This window comes from Neofelis nebulosa, chromosome 11 (assembly GCF_028018385.1).
Source record: "Neofelis nebulosa isolate mNeoNeb1 chromosome 11, mNeoNeb1.pri, whole genome shotgun sequence".
Lineage (NCBI taxonomy): Eukaryota > Metazoa > Chordata > Mammalia > Carnivora > Felidae > Neofelis > Neofelis nebulosa.
Genome location: NC_080792.1, coordinates 41,011,586 through 41,036,967, shown reverse-complemented (window position 1 = coordinate 41,036,967; position 25,382 = coordinate 41,011,586). Strand labels below are relative to the sequence as shown.

The 25,382-nt window shown below is 37.3% G+C and overlaps 1 protein-coding gene and 1 long non-coding RNA gene across 7 annotated transcripts in view; one reads left to right on the top strand and one right to left on the bottom strand.

Moving 5' to 3' along the window:
- Nucleotides 1-1,250, bottom strand: part of TRAPPC8 (trafficking protein particle complex subunit 8) — an 83,070-nt gene extending 81,820 nt beyond the window's left edge. For 2 of the 5 annotated variants that reach the window (XM_058692419.1, XM_058692421.1), the window contains exon 1: nucleotides 750-1,250. In XM_058692419.1, coding sequence (XP_058548402.1) covers nucleotides 750-906 — 157 coding nt within the window. In that variant the 5' untranslated portion in view covers nucleotides 907-1,250. The remainder of the gene's footprint in view (nucleotides 1-749) is intronic. The other 3 variants (XM_058692422.1, XM_058692420.1, XM_058692423.1) reach the window with 2 other exon arrangements.
- On the top strand, nucleotides 1,187-24,888 carry LOC131490228 (uncharacterized). Of its 2 annotated transcripts, none has more exons than XR_009250995.1 (3): nucleotides 1,187-1,298; nucleotides 2,475-2,535; nucleotides 21,033-24,888. It is a non-coding gene; the product is annotated as an uncharacterized LOC131490228 (long non-coding RNA). The 2 variants fall into 2 exon arrangements; XR_009250996.1 differs by lacking the exon at nucleotides 21,033-24,888 and adding an exon at nucleotides 10,399-11,358.
- The last annotated feature ends 494 nt before the right edge of the window (nucleotides 24,889-25,382 follow it).

The window sequence follows — 25,382 nt, the reverse complement described above, 5'->3', positions numbered from 1 at the left end:
GGTTAAATAAAATACTATATGCCTAAGAAAATGTTTACATTGTCAAAGAAAAAACATAACTAAATAGAAGCTTAGAAAGAGATAGGCCCCAGGAGGGCACCCGGGTGGCTCATTTGATTGAGCATCCAACTCTAGATTTCCGCTCAGGTTCATGAGATCAAGTCCAGCAGCAGGCTCTGTGCTGACAGTGCAGAGCCTCCTTGGGATTTTCTCTCTCTCTCTCTCTCTCTCTCTCTCTCTCTCTCTCTCTCTGCCCCGCCCCTGCTCTGTCACTCTCAAAATAAATAAACTTAAAAAGAGACAGAGCTAGGCCCCACTACCAGAAGAATACTACCCAAAACAACTTTGAAAGTCCAGTTTAACACCCAGGAGAAGATGATTCGTCTTCTTCATTAAGACTTCAGCATCTTCCTACCCTTACCTGCCTTGCAACTTCCTAATTCCCTCCCTATGGTCGTTGAAAACAGTCTCAACGCCCTTCTCTGGGGCTCTCCCCCTCTCCCCCAACTAATTACCCAGCAGCCCGGCTGGTCCGGGGAAGAAGGAAAGTGCCTAGAGAAACTAGAGGTTAGGACCGCGCTGTCTTGACAACCTCACTCATGGCCCCTCCCCCAGCCGCCAGTGGAGACACCCCGGGGCCCCAGCCGCGGACGCCACTCTACCGGCTCCGAGATGTAAACATCGCCCTTTTCTTCCCTTCCCGGCCCGGCTTTGAGGAAGCACAGTGAAAAAGGGAGGAGACCACATACCCTCCGAAGTGAGGCGAGAGAAGGGCTTAAGCAATTCCGCGAAGCTAAGGTGATTGAGGCGAGTGAGCCGCTCGGCTTCGTCGCTGCACAGCGCGGCGACACAGGGGACGAAGGAGTCCGGGATTAGCTCCTGCACTGATTGTACACACTGGGCCATCGCCGCGGCACAAGCAGCGGCGGCGCCCGCCCTCCGGCCCGCTCTCAAAGACTGATCCTGCGGCTGCAGCAGCTACTGCCGCCGCCCGCCGGCCTAGCCCGGCCGGGCGGGGCCCCACACTAAAGCCTTGAGACCAACAGAAGGAACAGACGCCGCTGCCTCGGCTCCCAGGCACACACCACGGACCCCTCCCCTGCACCGCCGCTCCTCAGGGCTCGCCCCGGCGTCCTCGCATTCCACCGTGATGGGTGGAGACGCCGACAATCGCCAGTTAACCCTCCAGACGGTAAAACCTTGGTCACTGCTCGACCGGAACCGCCATGTTGAGGCCGAACCCTGACCCACCGGCAGTACCCGTCCCAGCAGGCCCCGCGCTCGCCCCTCACGTGACGGTATTAAAGGAGGCGACGGGGCGGGGAAAGAGGAGAGGGAAGTGAAGAGCGACGGAGGCCGGTTGGGAGGCTGGCGCCGGAAGTGGTGCGATGGGTGGGCCCCTACGGAGTGAGGCGGGGCTACAAGCGCGGTGGGCGGAGCCAAACAGGAGACGCGCGACTTTAGGCCTGATTCTCACACAAGCCTTTGGCAAGCCGAGCGGGGTGCAGGCGCCGAGCGTGTGCGAGATCCGTGCTGTCATAGTGGTGCGGGAACTCGCTCGCTTTCCACGCGGGTCGGGCCTATTTGGAGCTCCAAAGCCTCTCCCTGGAAACAGTAGGCAAAATAATGTGGCTGTTCGCGCTGTTTCCCACGCTCCCCGTAGAGCAGCAAGGGACACCTGCTCAAGGAAAAGTGTGCTGCCCGTGCGATGTGTGCTTGTTTCTCGTGGCGCGGGCCTAAGCAGACCTTGTATCGTTTAAATACAGCCATGCTTTTAGAAATGGACTACCACAAACGTGGACCCAACCAGTGAGCAGAAATGTGTGGTCTTGTGGGTACTGGAATTAACACGCGTGTAAGGGGAAACTCCTGGCACTACTGTATGTTTGTTGGTCGCAGGGAAGTGGTGTGCTTGCAAACATCTGAGTCGTCCGCCGCCACGTTCGTTTCTCCACTATGCTTGGATGTTTTCTTCACAGTGATGGAGTTGCGGGAAGCCAGTAATTCCTTACCAAATGAAGTCCTAAACTGGCTTCCGTTCTTAGTTTGCCTTTTTAGAGATTGTTCGGTTGCGTAAGTAGAGGTGAATGAAAGGGATTCTATTACAGTGTCACTCAATTGTTTGAATTCCTTCTGAATTATAAGCCAAAGATACAAGGCAAGGAAAACTACAATGCTCTGTCATGCTTTTATGGTATCTTAATTTAAAGGAGGCATCACCAACACCAGTATCTCAAATTGTCAGATTCTTTGGCACCCTGAGGTTTTTACCTTGGTAAGAATTTATGACAGGCAAGAGGTATGCCTTTCTCCTGTAAATTGATGGAAGGTAGGAAAGGACGACAGGACCTAATGACATGACATTTTAGCCACAAATCAATTTAGAACACATAACATGCAAGTTGAGGATGTGGGAATTCATTTCCTTAAAACTGTGCCTGAGCATCTCTTGGAAATTCTTCTTGTATCCCCAGGAGTACACATCCCCTTTTGAATACCTTGGACCTTAATCCCTTACGTGAGAATCCTAAAGAAGTGAGTATGACTCAAGTTATACATTTTTTTTTTTTTTTTTGGTAACAGGGCGCCTCAATGCAAGCATACAACTTTATTTAGTACTCAAAGTAATTAAAAAGGCAACATATTTTTTACACTAAAATTAAAACTATTTGCATTAACCTCTCTGAGGACTCTTATTTTTTTCACTTTTTTAAAAAGTTTATTTATTTATTTATTTATTTATTTATTTATTTATTTTGAGAGAGAGAATGAGTAGGGGAGGGGCAGAGAAAGAGAGGGAGAGAGAGAGAGAATCCCAAGCCAAGCAGGCTTGCCAACACCAACCCAAAGCCTTACACAGGGCTTGAACCCATGAACCTCAAGACCATGACCTGAGCTGAAATGACGAGTCAGACACTTAAGCAACTGAGCCACCCAGGCACCCCTGAGGAGGACTTTCAAATATTTTAGCCTAAATGAATTTTTTGAGATATTCACATTCCATAAAATTCACCCCTTTAAAGTATACATTTCTGTGGCTTTTAGTGTATTCAAAGTGGTATAACCATTACTACTATGTAATTCCAGGACATTTTCATCACCCTAAAAAGAAGCTTGGTACACATTAGCAGACACTCTCTACCCCTATACCTTCTCCAGCCCCTGGCAATCACTAATCTACTTTCTGTCTCAATAAGATTTACTTATTCTGAACATTACATATGAATGGAATCATAGAAGATGTGACTTTCTGTGTTTGGCTTCCTTCACTTAGCGTGTTTTCAAGGTTTATTCATGTTATAGCATATTATCAGTACTTAATTCCTCTTTATGGCTGAACCTCAATGGATTTTTGTCTTATGCACTGACTTTACAATCTAACACCACATCCACAGAGTGGGTGAGTAATTCACTGTAAAAATCTACTTCTTTCTTCGTCTATCCTGATCTTCTAAGGTGTCCTCATCTAAAGGTTAAAGCTGAGTCACTGCTTTCCAGGCTACAAGAGTAGACAAAAGAATGGAAAAGCACATGATTAATAGTTTAAGTTCAAATTGTATTAATGGCACTCAATAATCTCACTCGCATACTACTGGCTTTAATGAGTCTCACAATCTCATGTATCTCTCCAAAAGAGACTGAAAAACATAGTCTTCTGTTGTTAAATGAAGAGGAGGAGAGGGAATATGGGATGGAAGTCAAGGTGTCCACTACATTTCATTATTTATTATTAATGAGATACCCTGCAGAATGTATTTGTATGTAACTGAATGTATTATATAGGGTCCAAGGTATCACACATCTCTCATTTCTCTGATTCCTCTGGACACCGGAGTTTTTGTATCTCATGTCCTTGGGACTATTCACTGTGTCCAGGAAAAATGAGGTGCTATGATTGGCAGGCTTTGGTCATGTGCCCAACCTCAAAGTCAAGAGGATAGGGTCTATCACTAAAAGAGGAAACTTGCTGGACAAAATAGTAACAATAACACAAACAACTAAGAACCTCTTTTCCAGTATTAAATATGAGGACTATCTTCCTTCTCTCCCCAAAATCAAAGAATGACATAAAACTTCTGCTAAGTCAACGGGCTTATATTTTGGTATACTGTGCTATCAAACGTTCATTGATTATTTTATTTGGTGTGTATGGTATTGCTGATCTCTTCTGATGGCTGGTGAAGTCAAGTTTAAAGAACAGAGACACTGGAGTCAGAGAGGCCTGGGTGAAAAAGCGGTTCTACCACTTGTGAATAGAAATAATATCACGATTATTGGTCACTATCCACCAAGCATCATGCTTTACATTCTCTACTACTTTTGCTTGTCAACAAACCCTTAGAAGTATTTGCATCGCCAATTTTTAGATGTAGAAACTGAAACACAGAACAGTTAATTAACTTGCCCAAAGATAATCAACAATGGAGCGTGGAACAGGACCAGTACAGTTTAACCTAGAGACTTGATCACTAGGGTAAATTGCTTTTCCACATTTCCTTGCTTTGAAAGCACCTATAGAAATTTTCATTTGCATAGTTTCGCATGCATAGTTTTAGCAAGAAATCTGTGGCTTTTGACAAGTCACTTATCTTTCCTGAGCCTCACATTCTTTATCTGTGAGCTTAGAAAGTTGAGACTAGAAGATTTGCTGCATTCATCTGAAGGTGAAGATCTGAGAATCTATTCTTTCCACTATTATTAAATTTCATTGTGTAAACAGTAGATGGTGCTATTGAGTATTGGCTTTTAAAACCCAGTAAAAGCCGTTCTAATTCCTGGATACATAGTTTTCATTAGGAGACACTTACCTGTATATCAGAGCATTGGAGATCAGGGGATGACCAGAAAATTCATACACGAAAAGTTTCTTAAGCTCAAAGATTTTACATTATGTTGCTTTGAAACGCTAGGGGGGAGAAAAGACTTAAATATATAACCCACATGTTGGCCCATATTTTCTATTTTATTTACTGCACTGGATGTTTTAAGATTATTTATTAACATTCTAAAACACATGACATCCATTTTCTAATTATTTTAAGGATGAATCATAACCACAGTTTTGTACTCCAAAGCTCATAATTCTATTTTATACTTATTACAGGTATTTACACTCCATATAAATCTTCTCTAATTAAATCTGCAGGTAAAAATCTTTTGTAAATATTTTTCTCCTTTATGCTTCTAAAATAAGAGATTGTATCAATGCTTGATTTAATTTTTTTTTAATGCTTGGTTTTAGGAGCACCTGGGTGGCTCAGTCAGTTGACCATCTAATTCTTGATTTTGGCTCAGGTCATGATCCCAGAGTCATGGGATCAAGCCCTGACTCAGGCTCCACATTGAGCGTGGAGCTTGCTTGGGATTCTCTCTCTCTCTCTCTCTTTCTCTCTCTCTCTCTGCCTCCCTCCCTCTGCCCCTCACCCCTGCTTGTGTACTCTCTCTCACTAAAATTTAAAAAATATAGTAAGGGGCACCTGTTTGGCTCAGTTCGTTAAGTGTCCAACTTTGGCTCAGGTCATGATCTTGCAGTTCATGGGTTCGAGCCCCACGTCAGGCTCTGTATTGACAGCTCAGAGCCTGGATGCTGCTTCGGATTCTGTATCTCCCTCTCTCTCTGCCCCTCCCCCACTTACGCATACTCTCTCTCTCAAAAACAAACATTAAAAATAATAATAATTTAAATGCTTGCTTTTCAGTTATATATAAATACTTCCCAAAACTGGATAAAAATGTAGCAAAAATCCATAATATTATGCCCAATGGTGAAATACAAGAAGCATTTACTTTAAAGTCAGAATAAAACAGGATTATCACTGTTGCTATTCAATACTTTTCTAGCTTCCTACAAAAGCAGCTAGAAAAGAAAAATAAGCAAAATTTATAGGCTTTCAAAAGGAAGAAACAAAGCTGTACTTGGTTGGAGATGATATAGTGGAGTAAATATCCAGTGCACCTTCATCATATTCATGTGGCTGTTCATCTTCTCTTCAGTTGCTCTCTCACAAGTGGAAGGCAGAACTCATATTTTCAGCTCTTAGAGTTAAGGCATCATCATTTGACTTGGCTTTGGTCAGCTAGGCGTATACTTGCAAAAATCCTATCTGAAAGTGAATTACATGAGAAGATATGCTTTTGGAGAACTTTAACTTCTGCTCTCCCTGGTAGTGGCAGAGGCACCACAAAGATGTCAATTCTACTGAAATTAATCTACAGGTTCAATGCAATTTCCATCAAAATACCCACAGAGATTTTATGGAATTTGACAAACAAATTCAGAAATCAACATTTAAGAACAAAGGTCTAAGAATAGATAATTTTGAAGACAAATTCCAAGGTATTTACTCTACCAGAAAACCAGCCATACCAAGGTCATAATACAGTTGTCAAAAGACAGCTGTAGACAAATAGGCCAATGGAATAGAATAGAGAGCTGCAGGATAGACCAACCTGAAACAAAGCAATATAGAAAGGATGGACTATTCAATAAATGGCGCTTTAATAATCAGTTATCTCTTTGAAACAAAAATCCAATTCATTAAAAAAGCCAGTTTAGGTAGGGGCACCTGGGTGGCTCAGTCCGTTAAGCTTCCGACTTTAGCTCAGGTCATAACCTCGTGGTCCGTGAGTTCGAGCCCCACATCAGGCTCTGTACTGACAGTTCAGAGCCTGGAGCCTGCTTGAGATTCTGTGCTCTCTTCCCCTCCCCCACTCACACTCTGTCTCTCAAAAATGAATAAATGTTAAAAAAGATTTAAAAAAAACAGTTTAGATAGAATAAAGATGCAAATAACAATAGCAAACACTTACTTGATGCCTATTAAAAGCCTGGTATTTTAAGCCTTTTACGTATGCCACTTATTTATTCCTCATAAGAACCCTATCAAATAGGTACTGTTAATATCATCTCATTTTATAAATGAGGAAACTGAGGCAAAAGAAGTTAATTAAATTGTCTCAAAGCCACTAAGTAGAAGAACTGTGATTTGAACTTAGGTGATCTGCCTCTTGAGACCATTTTAATATGCCATATGTTAATGCATTATATTGTCTCCCTTTCGGACAGAGGAGGGACAGGTTTCTTAAACAAAATTCCAAAAGTGCATATCCTGACAGAAAATATTGATAATTAAATTTAAGATCTTCTAGGGGCGCCTGGGTGGCTCAGTCGGTTGAGCGACCGACTTTGGCTCAGGTCGTGATCTCACAGTTTGTGAGTTTGAGCCCCACATCAGGCTCTGTGCTGACAGCTCAGAGCCTGGAGCCTGCTTCGGATTCTGTGTCTCCCTCTCTCTCTGCCCCCTCCCCCCCCACTCATGCTCTGTCTCTCTCTGTCTCAAATAAATAAACATTAAAAAAAAAATTTTAACAAAAAACCAAAATAAATAAATAAATAAATAAATAAATAAATAAATAAAATTTAAGATCTTCTTTTCATCAGAAGACCACAAAGATAGCAGAAATACAAGCTACAGATATGAAAAGATATGTATCTACACTCAGGAATTATGTTTAATAAGGAAAAGGGGAAACAATACAATGGAAAAATGGACTAATGACAGAAAGTCATTTCATAGAAAAGGAAACTTGAACTGTCAATAAACATTTAAATATTCTCAAAGTTAAAAAAAAATGGGCAAAGGATACAAATAGATGATTCTCCAAAGAAAGATAATAAATACGCAATAAGCACATAAAAAGATGTTCAACATCATTAACCATCACGGAAATGAAAATCAAAACCATAATGAAATACGACATCACACCCACTAGGATGGCTGTAATCAAAAGAACAAAGAATAACAAATGAGACAAGGATGTGGAGAAATTTGAGCCTTCCTCTCCTGCTGGTGGGAAGGTTAAAGGGGTGCAGCAGTTTGGAAAACAGCTTGTTAAACAGAGTTTCTCAACTATTAAACATGGAGTTGCCAGGATGCCTGGGTGGCTCAGTAGGTTAGGTGTCAGACTTTGGCTCGGGTCATGATCTTGCAGTTCACAAGTTTGAGCCCCACATTGGGCTTTCTGTTGTTCGCACCAAGCCCGTTTCAGGTCCTCTGCCCCTCTCCAGCTTGTGTTTTCTCTCTCTCTCAAAAAGAAATAAACATTTTTTTTTTTAATTTTTTTTTTCAACGTTTTTTATTTATTTTTGGGACAGAGAGAGACAGAGTATGAACGGGGGAGGGGCAGAGAGAGAGGGAGACACAGAATCGGAAACAGGCTCCAGGCTCCGAGCCATCAGCCCAGAGCCTGACGCGGGGCTCGAACTCACGGACCGCGAGATCGTGACCTGGCTGAAGTCGGACGCTTAACCGACTGCGCCACCCAGGCGCCCCAACATTTTTTTAAAAAGTAAAAAAACAAAAAACAAAAAAACATAGAGTTACCATATGATTCAGCACTTTTACCCTTAGGAGAGATGAAAATGTATGTCCACACAAAAAGTGGTATGTGAACCTTCATAATGATATTATTCATAATAGCCCAAAAGTGGAAACAGTCCAAATGTTCATCAACTAATGAACGAATAAGTAAGTATATACCATGCGACAGAATATGACAGAATATTATTACTGTTAATATTACTGATACATGTTACAACATGGATGAACCTTGAAAACATGCTGAGTGAAAGAAGTCAGTCACAAAGGACCACATATAATTCCATTTATATGAAATATCCAGAATACATTCATAGAGATACAAAATAGGTTAGGGTTGAGGGGAGTGAGGAGGAGGAGTGGCAGAGTTGGAAGCTTATGGCTAAGGGCTGCCAGGCTTCTTTTGGGGTGATAAAAATATTCTAAAATAATTATGATGATGATGCCCAACTCTGTGAATGTGCTAAAAAGCCACTGAATTGTGTAATTTAAGTGGGTGAAATTGTATGGTATGTGAATTATATCTCAATAAACTTGTTACTCAAAAAGTGCAATTGCAATAATTTGCAATTAAAAAAGATCAGAGATGAGGAAAAGCATTACAATTTGTGTTGTAATGTTTGGTAACAACAAAACCATAAATGGAAAGAAATTCTAGTCATGGTTTTTCCACTGCCTAGTTGTAAGACCTTGGAACACTAGTCACTTAACCTTTGTGATCTCAAGAATCATCATCTGTAGATTAAGGATTGTACGAATGCTAAGAACTTAGGATTCTAGGGGAGCCTGGGTGGCTCAATTAAGCGTTTGACTTTGGCTCAGATCATGATCTTGCGGTTCTTGGGTTCAAGCCCTGCGTTGGGCTCTGTGCTGACAGCTCAGAACCTGGAGCCTGGAGCCTCCTTCAGATTCTGTGTCTCCCTCTCTCTCTGCCCTTCCCCCCCCGCCCCCCGCCATGCTCTGCCTCTCTCTCTCAAAAATAAGTACACGTTAAAAAAAAATTTTTTTTTAAAGAACTTATGATTCTAAACAATGGTTCTTAATTTTTAGGATCACAGATCTCTTTGAGAAGTTGATAAACATCAGGGGCATTCTGGTATAAATCATAAGGCACTGTTAATTACTATTAATGTTTAATATTGTTTTGAAATTTTGGACAAATGAAATAAAAATAACTGGTATAAATATTGAAAAAGGAAAAACAGGCTGTTATATATTCAGAAAACCCGGACAAATTTAGAAAAAAAATCATGAGAATTAATAAAAATTATTCAACAAAGTGTCCTAAATTCATAAAAATCAATAGAAATGAACAAGAATAACCTAATTGGAAAATACAATTTTTTTAAAAAAAGATGTCACATTCAAATCTATACTCCTGAATTGGAAGGTTATCTCAATCAATGAAAATTTCAGTTATTTTTCAAATATTGAGGACTTCCCAGATATGTTTCTAGTATTGATTCATAATTTAATGCCTTTGTGATTAAACATACTTTGTATGACTGAATAATTTTAAATTAGTGAGAGTTGGTTTAAGGCTCAGAATATGGTCTATCTTGGTAAATGTTCTGTGCATACTTGAAAACAAATTATGCATTCTGCTCTTGTTGGAAGGTTGTTCTCTAAATGTTAATTAGGTAACATTGATTGGTCATCATCTTCAATTGCCTTGTACTCTTACATCTATCTATTATATTTGTCTTTTACCTTATTAATATCTTTTTAAAAATTTTTTTAATGTTGATTTATTTATTTTGAGAGAGAGCACTCAAGAGCGAGGGGCAGAGAGAGAGGGAGAGATAGAATCCCAAGCAGGCTTAGCACTGTCAGTGCAGAGCCTCACGTGGGGCTCAAGCTCATGATGATGAGATCCTGACCTAAGCCGAAATCAAGAGTCAGACACTTAACCTACTGAGCCACCCAGGCGCCTCTATTATCTGTTTATTCTTAGGGCTGCTGTAGCAAAAATTGCCACAAACTGAGTGGCTTAAAATAACAGAAAATTATTTACTCACAGCTTTGGAATCTAGAAGTCCAAAATCATGGTGTCAGCAGGGCCGTGCTCCCTTAGAAGACTCTAAAGAAGAATCCTCTTCCTTTTCCCTCTTCTAGCTTATGGTGAATATTGACAATCCTTGGCATTCCTTGGCTTGTGGCAAATCTAATCTCTGACTTTGTTGTCACTTGGATTGCTTTCCTATGTCTCTGTCTCCAAATTTCCCCCTCTTTATAAAGACACCAGTGATTGGATTTAGGTCCCACCCTCATCTAACTTGATTACATCTGCAAAATCCTTTTTCAAATAAAGTCATATTTATACATATGGGGGTTAGGAATTCAGTACACCTCTTTCGTAGATGCAGTTGAACCCACAACACTATTCTTATATGTATTCTTATATCCCTATATCTATCCTCATGGAAGGATATGTCATTCTGTATCTTTAGACTTACAGTGGATTTTTTGATGTACATCTATTCATTGAGAGAGAAGTATGGAAATCTCTGTCTATAATTGTAGATTGGCCTATTTCTCATTTCAGTTCGATGAATTTTTGCTTCATATAATCTGAAGCTCTCAATTTGGTGCATTAATGTTTAATATGGCTAAGTCTTCTTGAAGAATTGGCTTTTTTAGTGAAGAATGAACACTATCATTCTCCCATGCAGCATAATACTGAAGGTCTTAGTTTGCATAATATGGCAAGAAAGAAATATATGGTCTATGGACCAGAAAGAAAAATAAGTAAGTCTCTCATTATTTGACAGATGATATTACTTAAGGAGAAAATTTACTTTATTGTCATAGAAAAGTTATTTGCAACAGAGAGTTCTACAGAATTGCTAGATAAAAGATCAAAAAACCAATTGTGCTATTACATATCAGCAACAGATACCCAGAAAATAGACATTTAAAAAGATAATTCTTCAACAGCAATTAAATATTTGACCTGATTGGAATATATATAATGTATTTTTATATGTATGATATACATGTAAATTTTTTTTAGCTTTTTGAAATTTTATTTTTTGTATTATTTTTTAATATGAAATTTATTACATGTAAATTTTAAACATGAAATTATTTTGTGGAGAAAACCTTAAAACTTTATTGAAAAAGTAATTTTTTTGAAAAACTAAAAAATTTAAAATAATACTTAAGTAAATAGATACACTTTGTTTATGGACTCAACACTGTAAGGATGGCAGTTCTTCTCAAATTAATCTGTAAATTCAATTCTAAATTTAATAATATGAGGAATCAGGGGCACCTGGTTGGCTCAGTTGATTAAGCATCCGACTCTTGATTTTGGCTTAGGTCATGATCTTCTGGTTCATGAGTTTGAGCTCTGCATTGGGCTCTATGCTGTCTCTCTCAAGATAAATAAACTTAAAAAAAAAAGAATATGAAGAATTACAAAAGGAGAAATAAGTAAATTTTACTACTTCAAAATTTAAAACTATTATTTACAAAAAAAGGGATAATCAGAAAATAACCAAACAGGAGGAAAGGTTTATCGTAAATATAACAAAAATAAAATGTTTTTCATATACAGAGTTTCCTTTCTAGGAGAAACATATTTGCTTTTTGTTATATTTATGATAAATCTTTCCTCATATCTTTTTGTTCTTATGCATCTCTCAAATTAGTCCCACTTCTTTCTATCCTCAGGTATTTCCTGCCTTTACTGTTTTATTATACCTCACCTCAATTTTTCAATAGCCCATTAATTGCTCTTTCAGCCTCCAATCTTGTTCAGCTTCAATGCCATTCTCTAGAGTGAACTCTCTAAAATGCATATCTAAACATGTTATTCACTTCTGTAAAAATTTTCAGTGACTCTCCATAGCCCAAATCCCTAACATGACATGTTAGGATATATTTTTACCCATCCATTGTCCTCTCCCCAGTCTCTTCCTCCACAAATGCATTCTGCTCAAATTTCATCTTCTCGTGAGATAGAATTCTCTTTCAAGTTTAGGAATGTCGTGTACTTCTACGTGTCTCATAGCAAAACTTAATATAGACTGTCCCATTGTAATATAATCATTTGCTTTCTTATTTGTTCTCACATATAAATTTTGAGTTTTTTGAGAGCAAGTACACAGTAGGCACTCATTTCATCACCCGTGTAAGATAAATGAAAGAAGGATATAAAGAGAGAGATCATAGAAGTTTTACTTGGCAGCTCTGTAAATTAATGTCTCGCTTTTCAAAACCAATTTGGTGGCATGTATCAAGGGTTATGGAAGTGTTCATAGTCCTGCCCCAATTGGTTTACAACAAGGCATACAATCCTTCTATAATATCTTATCTGCTAAAAGTTGAAACCATATGGGCTGCTCTCCATGGTTCTGAACTATACTTGACAATCAAGACACTAATTTAGTTCACTAATATCTCCTGTGTAATTTTTCCCCCAGATATGTGAAGCAGAGTAGGGAAGAGAGGGTTATTAGAAATGTAAAACAGGAAGAGATATTTTTCCAAAGGTATATCACTTAGACTTTCAGGTGGAAAAGGAGATTCATTTTGAGATTATTTTCAGGTGGTTTCAGCTGCAAAATTCCACAGCAAAGGAATCAATAGAATGAAAAGGCAACATACAAGATGGGAGAACATATTTGCAAATCATATATCTAATATATCCTACAACTCAATAGCAAAGAAACTAATAACCAATAAAATGGGCCAAGGACGTGATAGACATTTCTCAAAAAAATATATAAATGATCAACAGGCATATGAAAAAAAATGCTGGCTGTTACAAATCATCAGGGAAATGCAAATCGAAACCAAAATGAGGTAACATCTCACACTTGTCGGGATGGCAATTATCAAAAAAATAAAAGATAACTGTTGGCAAGGATATGAAGAAGTTGGAGCTCTGTACATTGTTGGTGGGAATGCAAAATGGTGCAGCCACTATGGAAGACAGTATGATGTTCCTCAGAAAATTAAAAACAATTACAATATGATCCAACAATCCCACTTCTGAAAAATTCTACAAAAAAATTAAAATTGGAATCTTGAAGAAATGTTAGGACACTAATGTCCCACACAGCACTATTCATAATAGCCAAGATGTAGAAACAAACTAAATGTCCGTTGACTGATGAATGAATAAAGAAAATGTGGTATATACATACATGCAGCAGAATATAATTCAGAACTTTTTTTTAAATTTTTTTTAACGTTTATTTATTTTTGAGACAGAGAGAGACAGAGCATGAACAGGGGAGGGGCAGAGAGAGGGAGAAACAGAATCTGAAACAGGCTCCAGGCTCTGAGCTGTCAGCACAGAGACCGACGCGGGGCTCGAACTCACAGACCGCGAGATCATGACCTGAGCCAAAGTTGGCCACTTAATCGACTGAGCCACCCAGGCGCCCCTATAATTCAGTCTTAAAAAGAAGAAAATTCTGCAATCTGCAACAACATGGATGAATCTTGAGGACATTTTGGTCAATGAAATAAGCCCAACACAGAAAGATAAAAACTGCATGATCTCTCTTACAAGAAATATCTAAATGTTCATAGAAGCAAAGAGTGAAGTGGTGGTTGACACGGGCTGAAGGGAGGAGGAAATGGAAAGTTACAAATAAATGGGCATATAGTTTCAGTCAAGCAGGATGAATACGCTCTAGAGATCTGCACATATGGTCATCAATTGTATATTGCACATTTAAAAATAGGTTAAGAGAATAGATCTCATGTTAAATGCTCTTAATATAAAATTCAGTTTAAAAATAAAATAAAAATGTAGTTGTTTGCCTAATAATATAATCTCAAAATATACAAAGCTAATATTTAAAGGATTAGGGGCAAAAACAGACAAATCTTTTTAATAATTGATAAACAAGCAGAAAAGAGTCCATAAGGTTATTTGAATAACACACTTAACAAAATTGACATAATCATTATATAAAATATAGTTCAACAAGTGTAGAAAACACATTATTTTCAAATACACATGGAACAATTATTCAAATAAATCATATGCTAAGTCATAAATCAAGACTAATCAAATATCAAAGATTACAATCATAGAGAGTATGTTCTCTAACTATAAAGAAATTAAGCTAGAAATAAATAACAGGTAACTAGTAAATCCACAAATGCATGGCAATTTCATACTTCTAAATAACTCTTGGCTAAATAAGAAATCAGAATTAAATTAGAAAAATTCTGAACTAAATGCCAATGAAAACATCATTTAAAGTCATGGAACTCAGTGAAAGTAGTGCGTAGAGGAAAATCTAAGACTTAAATATTTATGAATAAAAAGAAATGGTATCAGTTAACTGTTTATGCAACCAACTAAAGAAGCTAAGAGAAAATTAGCAAATTAAATCTAAAGAAAATAAGAAGGAAATAATACAGATAAGATCAGAAATCAAAGAAATAGAAAACAAATTGAGATAATTCAACAAGGCAAAATACTTTTTCTTTGAAGTTTTTATTAAACCCTTTGTAAGGCTTAACAGGAAAAAGGTAGAAGTTTCAAAGACAGGCATGAAAAAGAAGACAAAAAGATGCCAAAGACATTAAAAGGATAATAAGAGAATGAACTATTTATGTCAATACATTTGAATATTTAGATGAAGCCGACCAATCCCTCACAAAAAGGAAACCAGAAGAAATAGGATAGGTGAATAATACTATACTATTAAAGAAATTGCATCTATAATTTAAAAAAAAAAAAATTCCCTCACAGAGCAAACTCCAGTCCCAAGGGGCATCATTAGTAAATTCTATCAAACATGTAAAAAAAAAAAAAAAAAGTATCCTAAACTCTTCCAGATAGGCGAGGGAATACTTCCCAACTCATTTTACCTAACCACCATAACATTGATATCAAAACTTAACAGTAAATTACAAAAACAAGTTATAGGTTTACTCATAAACATAGGTACAAATATTATAAATAAAATATTAATAAATTAAATTCATACAGATATATGTGTTACATAATGACCAAGATACTTTTATTCCAGGGAATATAAAATTCATTTAAACATTTGAAAAACCAATCATTGTAACCTACCACAATAACAAAACAAAGGAGAGAAATCATTTAATAATTTCAATTGATGGCAAAAAGCATTTGGTAAAATTTAATATCCCTTCATATGAAAATACCTATTGATCTAAAAATTCTCAGCAAATAAGGAAAAATAATACAGTCTATCTGAAAAGAGGTATCTACAAAACTCATACAGAAAATACCTTTGATGATGAAATCTCCAAAGCCTTCCTGGGGAAAAAAAAAGGATATCCACTATCACCACTTTTATTCAACATTTTACTTGATATAAACTATGCAATTAAGCAAAAAAACAAGTAAATCTACAAAGAATGGAAAGAAAGAGATAAAAGTCATTATTCACAGATGATACAATTGCGCACATGAAAATTAAGAAGAACTTTGCATCAGCCAGTAGAATTAATAAGTAATTTTAGCAAGGTCATTGGATATAAGGTCAGTATATATAAAAATCAGTTGTATTTCTATAAGCTAGGAAAAAAACTACATAACAAAATCTAAAAAATTAGATAATAAAATATTAAAACAGTGTAACTTAACATTGCATCAAAAGACATCAAATACCTAAGGAAAAAAATTAATAAAAAATATCCAAGACCTATATTCAAAAAACAACAAAACATCACAGAGAAAAATTAAAGAAGACCCAAATAAATCAAGGTTGTGTTATCTTCACAGATTTGAGAACTCCATATTTTAAAGATGATGATTCTTTCCATATCAAAGAATATTTTTGGGGGAAAGGAATAGAAAATTTAGTAAAACTGATTCTAAAATTTATATCAAAATCTAAAGGATAACAAATTCAATATTGAAGAAAAAGGACAAAATTGAGAATTTACACTATCAAATATCAAAAATTATTTTTAAATACAGGTATAAAAACAGCATGGTATTGATTCAAATGTAGCAAATGGATCAGTGGATCAGAAAACAAATTTCAAAAACAGACATCAAAAATCTATGCCAGATGCTCATACACTTAAATGTATAAGAAAAAAAAAACTTTTATTTTCAGTTTCTTTATCTTTGAGAGAGAGAGAGAGAGAGAGAGAGTGCTGAAGCATGAGCAGGGGAGGGGCAGCGAAAGATGGAGAGAATCCCAAACAGGCTCCGTGCTGTCAGCACAGAACCCAACGTGGGGCTTGATCTTGTGAACTGGGAGATCATGACCAGAGCCGAAATCAAGTCAGATGCTTAACCAACTGAGCCACTCCAGCGCCCCAAAATCTTTTTTAAATATAACATAGGAGAATATGCCCATGACTTTAGGATATGCAAAGATTTCCTAAACATAACACAAGACACATAATGAAAGAGATTGCTAAATTGGACTTGACTAAAATTGAAATTTCTGTACAACAAATGTACTATTAAGAGAATGAAAATGCAAGCTACAGAATAGGAGATGATACTCACAATATACATATTTGACAAGAAAAAATTTGTATCCAGATTCTACAAATCAGTAAGAAAGACAGACACTGCAATTTTTAAATAGGCAAATGATTTGAACTGGTACTTGACAAAAGAGGACATCCAAATGCCTGATAAGCAAATGAAAGGGTGCTCCATATCATTTGTCACACACCATAATGGCTAAAGTTATGGCATGGCCAATACTCAGTGTTCACAATAGCATAGACTAACTGGAACTCTCATATTCTGCTATGGGAGTTTAAGTTGATTCAGTCCCATTGGCTTTAGCTGCTCTTTACATTTAGAATTGTGGAAACTAAATAAATCCACTACTGTCCTGCTTATCTGGACCAGATCCCTCTGAGAAACACAAATTATATCTCATTTATCTAATAAAGCCAAGCATACTTTAACAGACCCAGTAATTCCATTCAGATATTTAACACATAGGCATATATGCTCCAAAAGATTTGTATAAGAAAGTTCATAGGAGTTTGTTGATAATAGCTCTAAATTCGACAAACTCAAAATGACTATTGACAGTAGAGTGGATAAATTGGGGCATATTCCTATGATAGAATATATACAAAAGTGATGAACCAATACTACATGTACAAAGACATCCTATATGAGTCCACATTTATGGAATAAAAAATAAGTAAAATTAACTATAATGACAGATGTCAGAAAAGTGGTAAACTTTGGTGGAGAAATATTGACTAGAAAGGGGCATGAGATAGGTTTCTGGGGTGTTGGTAATGTTCTTGATCCTGATATAGGGAGTGATTGCATAGATATATTCGCTTATAGGAATTTAGTGATCTATAAACTTAAATTTGTATATTTTCCTTGATATTTTATAATTTTGATTTTTTTAATTTACCACCCCCCAAACATACCAAGGTGACATAAGTTTTTTCCAAGGTTTTCCCTTCAAGTTTTATAGTTTTTAGCTTTTATGTTTACATTTATGATCCATTTCAAGTTAATTTTGTAAATGGTTTGAGAAAGAGTCAACACTAACTTTTTTTCATAAGGATATCAAGTTATTACAGCATCATTTGTTAAAAGTATTTTCATTCCTATTGAATTGCCTTGACACCTTTGTAGAAAACCAATTTACCATGTATCTGAAGTCCTAATTCTGGATTCTTTATTCTACATCTATCCTTTTTTTTTTTTTAACGTTTATTTATTTTTGAGACAGAGAGAGACAGAGCATGAACGGGGGAGGGGCAGAGAGAGAGGGAGACACAGAATCTGAAACAGGCTCCAGGCTCTGAGCTGTCAGCACAGAGCCCGACGCGGGGCTCGAACTCACGGACCATGAAATCATGACCTGAGCCGAAGTCGGATGCTTAACCGACCAAGCCACCCAGGCGCCCCTCTACATCTATCCTTATACCAGTAATACATCATCTTTTTGTTTTGTTTTGCTTTGGTCTGTTTATTTATTTTTATTTATTTACTTATTTTTAATGTTTATTTTTGAGAGAGAGAGACAGAGACAGAGACAGAACATGAGCAGGGGAGGGGCAGAGAGAGAGGGAGACACAGAATCTGAAACAGGTTCCAGGCTCAGCTGTCAGCACAGAGCTTGATGCAGGGCTCAGACTCATGGACCATGAGATCATGACCTGAGCCGAAGTCAGATGCTCAACTGACTGAGCCACCCAGGCACCCCTTGTTTTGTTTTGTTTTGTTTTGTTTTGTTTTGTTTTGTTTTGTTTTGTTTGTTTGTGGTTTTTTCTCCTTCATACTACACCTCTTGATTACTATAACTTTATAGTAAGTCTTGAAATCAAGTTGCTTAAGTCCTTCAATTTTTGGTGTTTTTGTTTTGAAATTACTTTGTTTCAGGGGCGCCTGGGTGGCTCAGTCGGTTGAGCATCTCACTCTTGATTTTGGCTCAGGTCAAGATCCCAGAGTCATGGAATTGAGCCCTGTGTCTATGCCTAGCATGGAGCCTACTTGAGATTCTGTCTCTCTCTCTCTCTCTCTCTCTCTCTCTCTCTCTCTCTCTCCCTCTCCCCTGCTCATGCATGCTCTATCTCTAAAATTTTTTTAAAAAACACATAAATAAATAATAAGAAAAAAGGGTAAATACAATAAAATATTTTGGGAGAGACCACATTCATAAAACTTATTATATCATTGTAATTGTTCTACTTTATTATTAGCATTGTTATTAATATCTTACTGTGCCTAATTTATAAATTAAACTTTATCATAGGTGTGTGTGTATAGGAAAAAACAGGATACGTAGAGCTTGGTACTATGATCAGTTTCAGGCATCCACTAGGATCTATGGTAATAATTCCTGTATCATTCTTGTTAATTGGCGATATATATTATTTTTTTCCCTTGATTCCTTTTCTAAGGCTTGACTATTTATGCTAATATTTTTGTATTTTTTTCTAACGCCTTGTCTTTTTCTTTAATGTTTATTTATTTTTGAGAGAGAGAGAGAGAGCGCAGGGGAGGGGCAGAGAGAGAGGGAGATGGATTATCCGAAGCACGATCCACACTGTCAGCACAGAGTCCAATACAGGGCTCAAAATTGTGAACCGTGAGATCACGACCTGAGCCAAAGTTGGACACTTAACCAACTGAGCCACCCAGGTGCCCCATATGCTAATCTTTTTAGCATTACTAGTGAATAATGTAAAATCAGCTCTTATATTTACTAATTTTCTCTATTGTTTGCTGTTTCCTATTACACTGATTTCTGCTCTTTGCTTTATTTCCTGCCTTCTACAATTTTAGAGTTTGCTTTGCTCTTCTGTTTTTAAGTTTTTTAAGGTAGAATCTTAGATAATTGATGTAAAACCTTTCTTTTATTTATTTATTTATGTTTTTAAAGTAAACTCTACCCCTAACATGGGGCTTGAACTTACCATCTAGAGATCAAGAGTTGCATGCTCTACTGACTGAGCCAACCAGGTGCCCTAGGCCTTGCTTCTATTTAATATAAGAATTTAAAGCTATAAAGTTTTCTCTGAGCACTGCCTTAGTTGCATCCTCCCCAAAATGGATATCTAGTATTTTCATTGTTATTCAGTTTGAAATAGTTTCCAATTTCTCCTGTCATTTCTTATTGATCTATGGATCGCTTAGAAGTTTGTTGCTTAACTTCTAAATATTTGAACTTTTCCACGTGTTATGGATTGAATGTTTGTGTCCTTCCAAAATTCGTATGTTGAAGCCCTAACCTCCAGTGTAGTTATATTTGAAGATGGGACTCTAAGAAATTAATTAAAATTAAATAAGGTCATAAGGGTGGGGCACTGAGCCGATAGGATTAGCATGTCCTTATAAGAGACATCAGAGAGCCCTTTCACATCTCTCTTTCTTCATGTACCCATGTGAAGACATAGCAAGAAGTTGGCTATGTACTAGACAAGAAGAAAGCACTCACCAGAAATTCGCTGGCACCTTAAATCTTTAAGCCACCTAGTCTGTGGTACTTTGTTGTAGCAGCCTGAGGAGCCTAGTATATCAAGATATCTTGTTTGTAACTTCTAATTTAATACTGCTATAGTCAGGCAACATATTCTACATGATTATGATTTTTTTCATTAGATATTTTTAATGAGTCAACATCTTTGAGTCAAAATTCATGAGTAAGCATGAATTTGAAAAGAAATTTGAAAATTTGGAAGGTGCAATCAAAGGGGACAACTCTATAGTTGTTAAGTGTAGAGTTCTGTCAATATCAGTTAAGGTAGTTGATAGTTTAATTCACATCAACTATGATGACAAATACTTTTAGAGGTTTCTAATATTTTTAGATAGTAGCAACTGATAATTGATTTTGCTCTAGCTTTTTCATTTCTATTTTTAAAATTTTTTTAATGTTTATTTATTTTTGATAGAGAGAGACAGAGTGCAAGCAGGGGAGGGGCAGAGAGAGGGTGACAGAATCTGAAGTGGGCTCCAGGCTCTGAGTTGTCAGCACAGAGCCTGGCGTGGGGCTCAAACCCACAAACCGTGAGATCATGACCTGAGTTGAAGTTGCACGCTTAACCAACTGAGCCACCCAGGCTCCCCTTTCATTTCTATTTTTTAACTATTTTTTAAAATTTATTTATTTTGAGAGAGAGAGTGCATGTGTGTTGAGTGGGGGAAGGGCAGAGAGAGAAGGAGAGAGAGAATCCCAAGCAGCCTCTGCTCTGTCATTGCAGAGCCTGGCATGGGACTGGACCCCATTTGAGATCATGACCTGAGCTGAGATCAAGAGCCGAACACTTAACCAACTGAGCCACCCAGGTGCCCTGCTTTTTCGTTTCTATGTGTAATAACTCAATTCATACTGATAGGTGATCCCGGGGTTTACATTTTAGACTAAATCCAAGTCATGCATATTGGAAAACTGAGTCCTCATGTCTAAGACCTTTTCTTCTCCAAGACAAATATTTAGAAACCAATGTGCTAACCTTGCTTTCTGCTGATGGTCAGTGGCGACACTGCACTATCAGGTTTTGGCCAAGAGCAGCTTAGAGTAAACATCTTAATAACAGCAATGCTTTTTAAACATAAAATTTAAATAGAAATTATGCATAATAGTGAAATGACAGGATCTAGGGTTCTTATTTTAGGGCAAAACACTTTCATAGCACGTCCTGTTATCTATTTTAAGGGTCCACAGTGACTGTCCCTGAGTAGAAAATTGAGACAATTGTTTGGATAATTCAGTTCTTTCTACATCTACTTTTTTGCTGATCCTCCAGTTTCCAAAATGAAGTAAATAAAAAAACAAAAAAATAACCACATTGTTTATAGTCATAGTTATTTGGATAGTTCAGACCAAAGGGGTCATTTGGTTTGAATTATACGGTTTGCTTTCCCAGTTAATCTTTCTACCTTGCCTATGTATAGATAATTGTCTTAAGGTTGCTAGCATGGAAAAACAAATGAGTACATTTTCCAGAAGGTAAGATGACTCAACTCACTCATTTCAACTCACCTTGGAATAAGTCACCTTGCATTTAAAGCTGTGTACATAAAACACCGAAGGGTACAAGTGTTAATAGTATCTGTGAACCAGAGTTGGCTCTGGGTATTCATTTACTTTTGCTTGCAATGCTCTAAAGATTATAAGAAGACTGAATTCCTAATATAATCTTTGCCTTTCACATCTTGGGCAAGTCCCTTAATCTACATGTATCTAAATTCTCTCACTTTTTTAAATGAAATTCTTTCATTTTAAATATCTAAACAATACTATATTTACATTTATTCATTGATTTGGAATCCGGAAACAGTAAGATGTATAATTTCTTCAAAGGTCTAAGATCTTTTTTTTTTTGTTTAAGATTTTATTTTGTAAGTAATCTCTATATCTGATGTAGGGCTCAAACTTACATCCCTGAGATCAAGAGTCACATGCTATATCGACTGAGCCAGCTGGGCACTCCCAAAGCTCTAAGATATAAAATTCTTTCCCAATACTTCTAAATACATGGTAAGATTAAGGAAACTTTGCTTGAATTCTTAGAACTTCAAGTAGAAATCTCTGACTAATGGTAGCTACCACTTACAGAGCATTTGCCAAAGGCTAGACACTGTTCAGAGTGTTCTATGTATATTAGTCCATTGAAAACTTTCAGCAATTCTAAGAAGTGAATCCTATTATTAGCCTCACTTCACAACTGAGGAAACCAAGTCACAGAGAAATTGACTCACCCAGGAAGTCCCATGTAGTAAGTGGTAGGGTTAGAATCTAAACTCTGACAGACTCTGACTCCACATTCTTATCTATTATATGCTGTACCCCTTCTACTGCCCTGACTCTTTATAATGTCATAACTTGTATTTCAAGTTTCTCCTCAAAAAATACTCAATAAATGGATGTGAGTAGAATTCTTAATATTGTACTTGAGAAATAATAGAGTTGGCATTTTCTTAAAAAAGACCACAAAGTATGAAGAATATTGATTTGTCAATAATACTCAACATTTCTGCTTTAGTTTGAGGAATCACTGGCACAAGCCTTAAAACCATATGAACATAAGGTTTATTAGAATAAACCAGAATAAACTTATAAAATGCATCTTGGATCTGTTGTCCATGCTTTTAAGCAATCGAGTCAATGTCCTGGCCCAGTTTCCCTCTGGACAGTATTTTGCATCACAAAAATAATTCTAACCTTCCGAAATATACAATGGACCAGAATGTGAAGTTGAAGACATGATCTTTGTATTAGTTACTACAAAAATAAAATGCAGAAGTTATTATTGATACCCACAAAATTCACTGGCCTTACAGAGACATTCGATAGCCTGAATTTTGCAGTCATTAAGCCGGTTTGGAACTCCAAAAATATCAAGCATATTTTAAAGTTTCTACAGTGTTATATCTGGTTCCATTAAATGAAAAGAACTTTGGAAAATAATATTTCAAATACTCTTCAAAATCCTATACTATTCAAAATAGTATTTCAAAGATAGTATGCAAATATAAAGTAGTACTTTTACCATCAGAATCTGTAGGCTTCTCTATTCTTCAACACCAATGCATTGAAATCTGAGAGTATACAATTCTCCTTTCATCCATCTGAGTGACCTTCTGGAAAGGAAAGGGGACTCTTACTCTTTCCAGCAGCCTGGAATGGATCTGTGCTTAATCTCATCTGCTTTGCTAAATGCTGAAACCCCTGACTGCAGTGGCCCTACCAGTCCTTCCCGTTTTCTCCTGCAGAGCCTCGTTCTTATGTCATGGCCGCCCCCTCTCCCACCTCAGGCCACATGCATTCCTCGGCTTTGTTCTGTCACCCATTTCCCAACCCCTCACTCAGGGCACGCCTCTATGAGTGACACTTTATAGAGCCACTTTACCCACACACAGGATGTGATACCCATGGGATATGATTTTCATCCTACTTCTGAAAGTCAGAGAGCACTTTCCAGGATGGTTCTCTGAAAATTGATAACAGGTTTTCTTCCACAAAATTGCAGGGCAAGTTCAACTCATTCTATTTTAAGAAAATTCTCTTAAAGTTTCAATTTTTAAAAAGCCAGAAGACTACATTTCTGGCTCTGCAAGTTATACATATCTTGAAATCGTGTCCATGAAGTCATTGTATGAGATATTTTATACTACTTATGCTTGGAAAATACACATCAAAAATATGAATGAGATCACGCACTACATTGCAGTCAGTTTAGAGCTGTGAGTAACACAGTTCCAAAAAAACCCACCTAGGTTCTGTATCAACTTGTACCAGCTAAAGCTTTTCAAATATATTGTAGAATTGTGCAGTGTGGCTTAGTTCCTTCATCAGATTCTGGGTTTCACACCGAGTGATCAAAGGACAAGAAGGGGCATAAAATCTAATATTCAAACTAGAATTAAAAGCTACAATACTCCAGTCAGGTGATAGTCTAGCCTCTACTTGGTTGCTTCTGATGACTGAATACCAAAGCCAATGTCTAAGCCACATCTTAGCCTGAACTGAAACATGCTTCCTCATGACTTTTACCCTTTGTCTGGATTTTGCTCTCTAGAGCATTATATAACAAAAATACTATCTCCTTTTACATATATGAAGAGAGCCAGCTAAGTACCATGTGCCTTTATAATCTGCTCTTCTCTAGACTAAAAATATACACATCTTTAACAGTTCCGTTCAGGCATGGTTTTTAGTTCCTTTTCCATTTTCCCTTCACTTCTCTGAGAATACTTTCATTTGTCTGTGTTTCTCTAAAATCTATAAAGAAGTTACCAAATTCAACACCCAAAAAACAAATAATCCAGTGAAGAAATGGGCAGAAGACATTAATAGACATTTTTCCAAAGAAGACATCCAGATGGCCAACAGACACATGAAAAAAATGCTCAACATCACTCATCAGGGAAATACAAATCAAAGCCACACTGAGATACCACCTCACACTAGTCAGAGTGGCTAAAATTAACAATCAGGAAACAACAGATGCTAGCGAGGATGTGCAGAAACGGGAACCCTCTTGCACTGTTGGTGGGAAGGCAAACAGGTACAGCCACTCTGGAAAACAGTGTGGAGGTTCCTCAAAAAATTAAAAATAGGGGCGCCTGGGTGGCACAGTCGGTTAAGCGTCCGACTTCAGCCAGGTCACGATCTCGCGGTCCGTGAGTTCGAGCCCCGCATCAGGCTCTGGGCTGATGGCTCGGAGCCTGGAGCCTGTTTCCGATTCTGTGTCTCCCTCTCTCTCTGCCCCTCCCCCGTTCATGCTCTGTCTCTCTCTGTCCCAAAAATAAATTAAAAAAAAAAATTAAAAATAGAACTACCCTATGACCCAGAAATAGCACTACTAGGAATTTATCCAAAGGATACAGGAGTGCTGATGCATAGGGGCACATGCACCCCAATGTTTATAGCAGCACTTTCAACAATAGCCAAATCATGGAAAGAGATTTTCAAAATATCCATCGAACGATGAAGAGATAAAGAAGATGTGGTTTATATATACAATGGAATACTACTTGGCAATGAGAAATCCTGCCATTTGCAACAACATGGATGGAACTGGAGGGTATTATGCTAAGTGAATTAA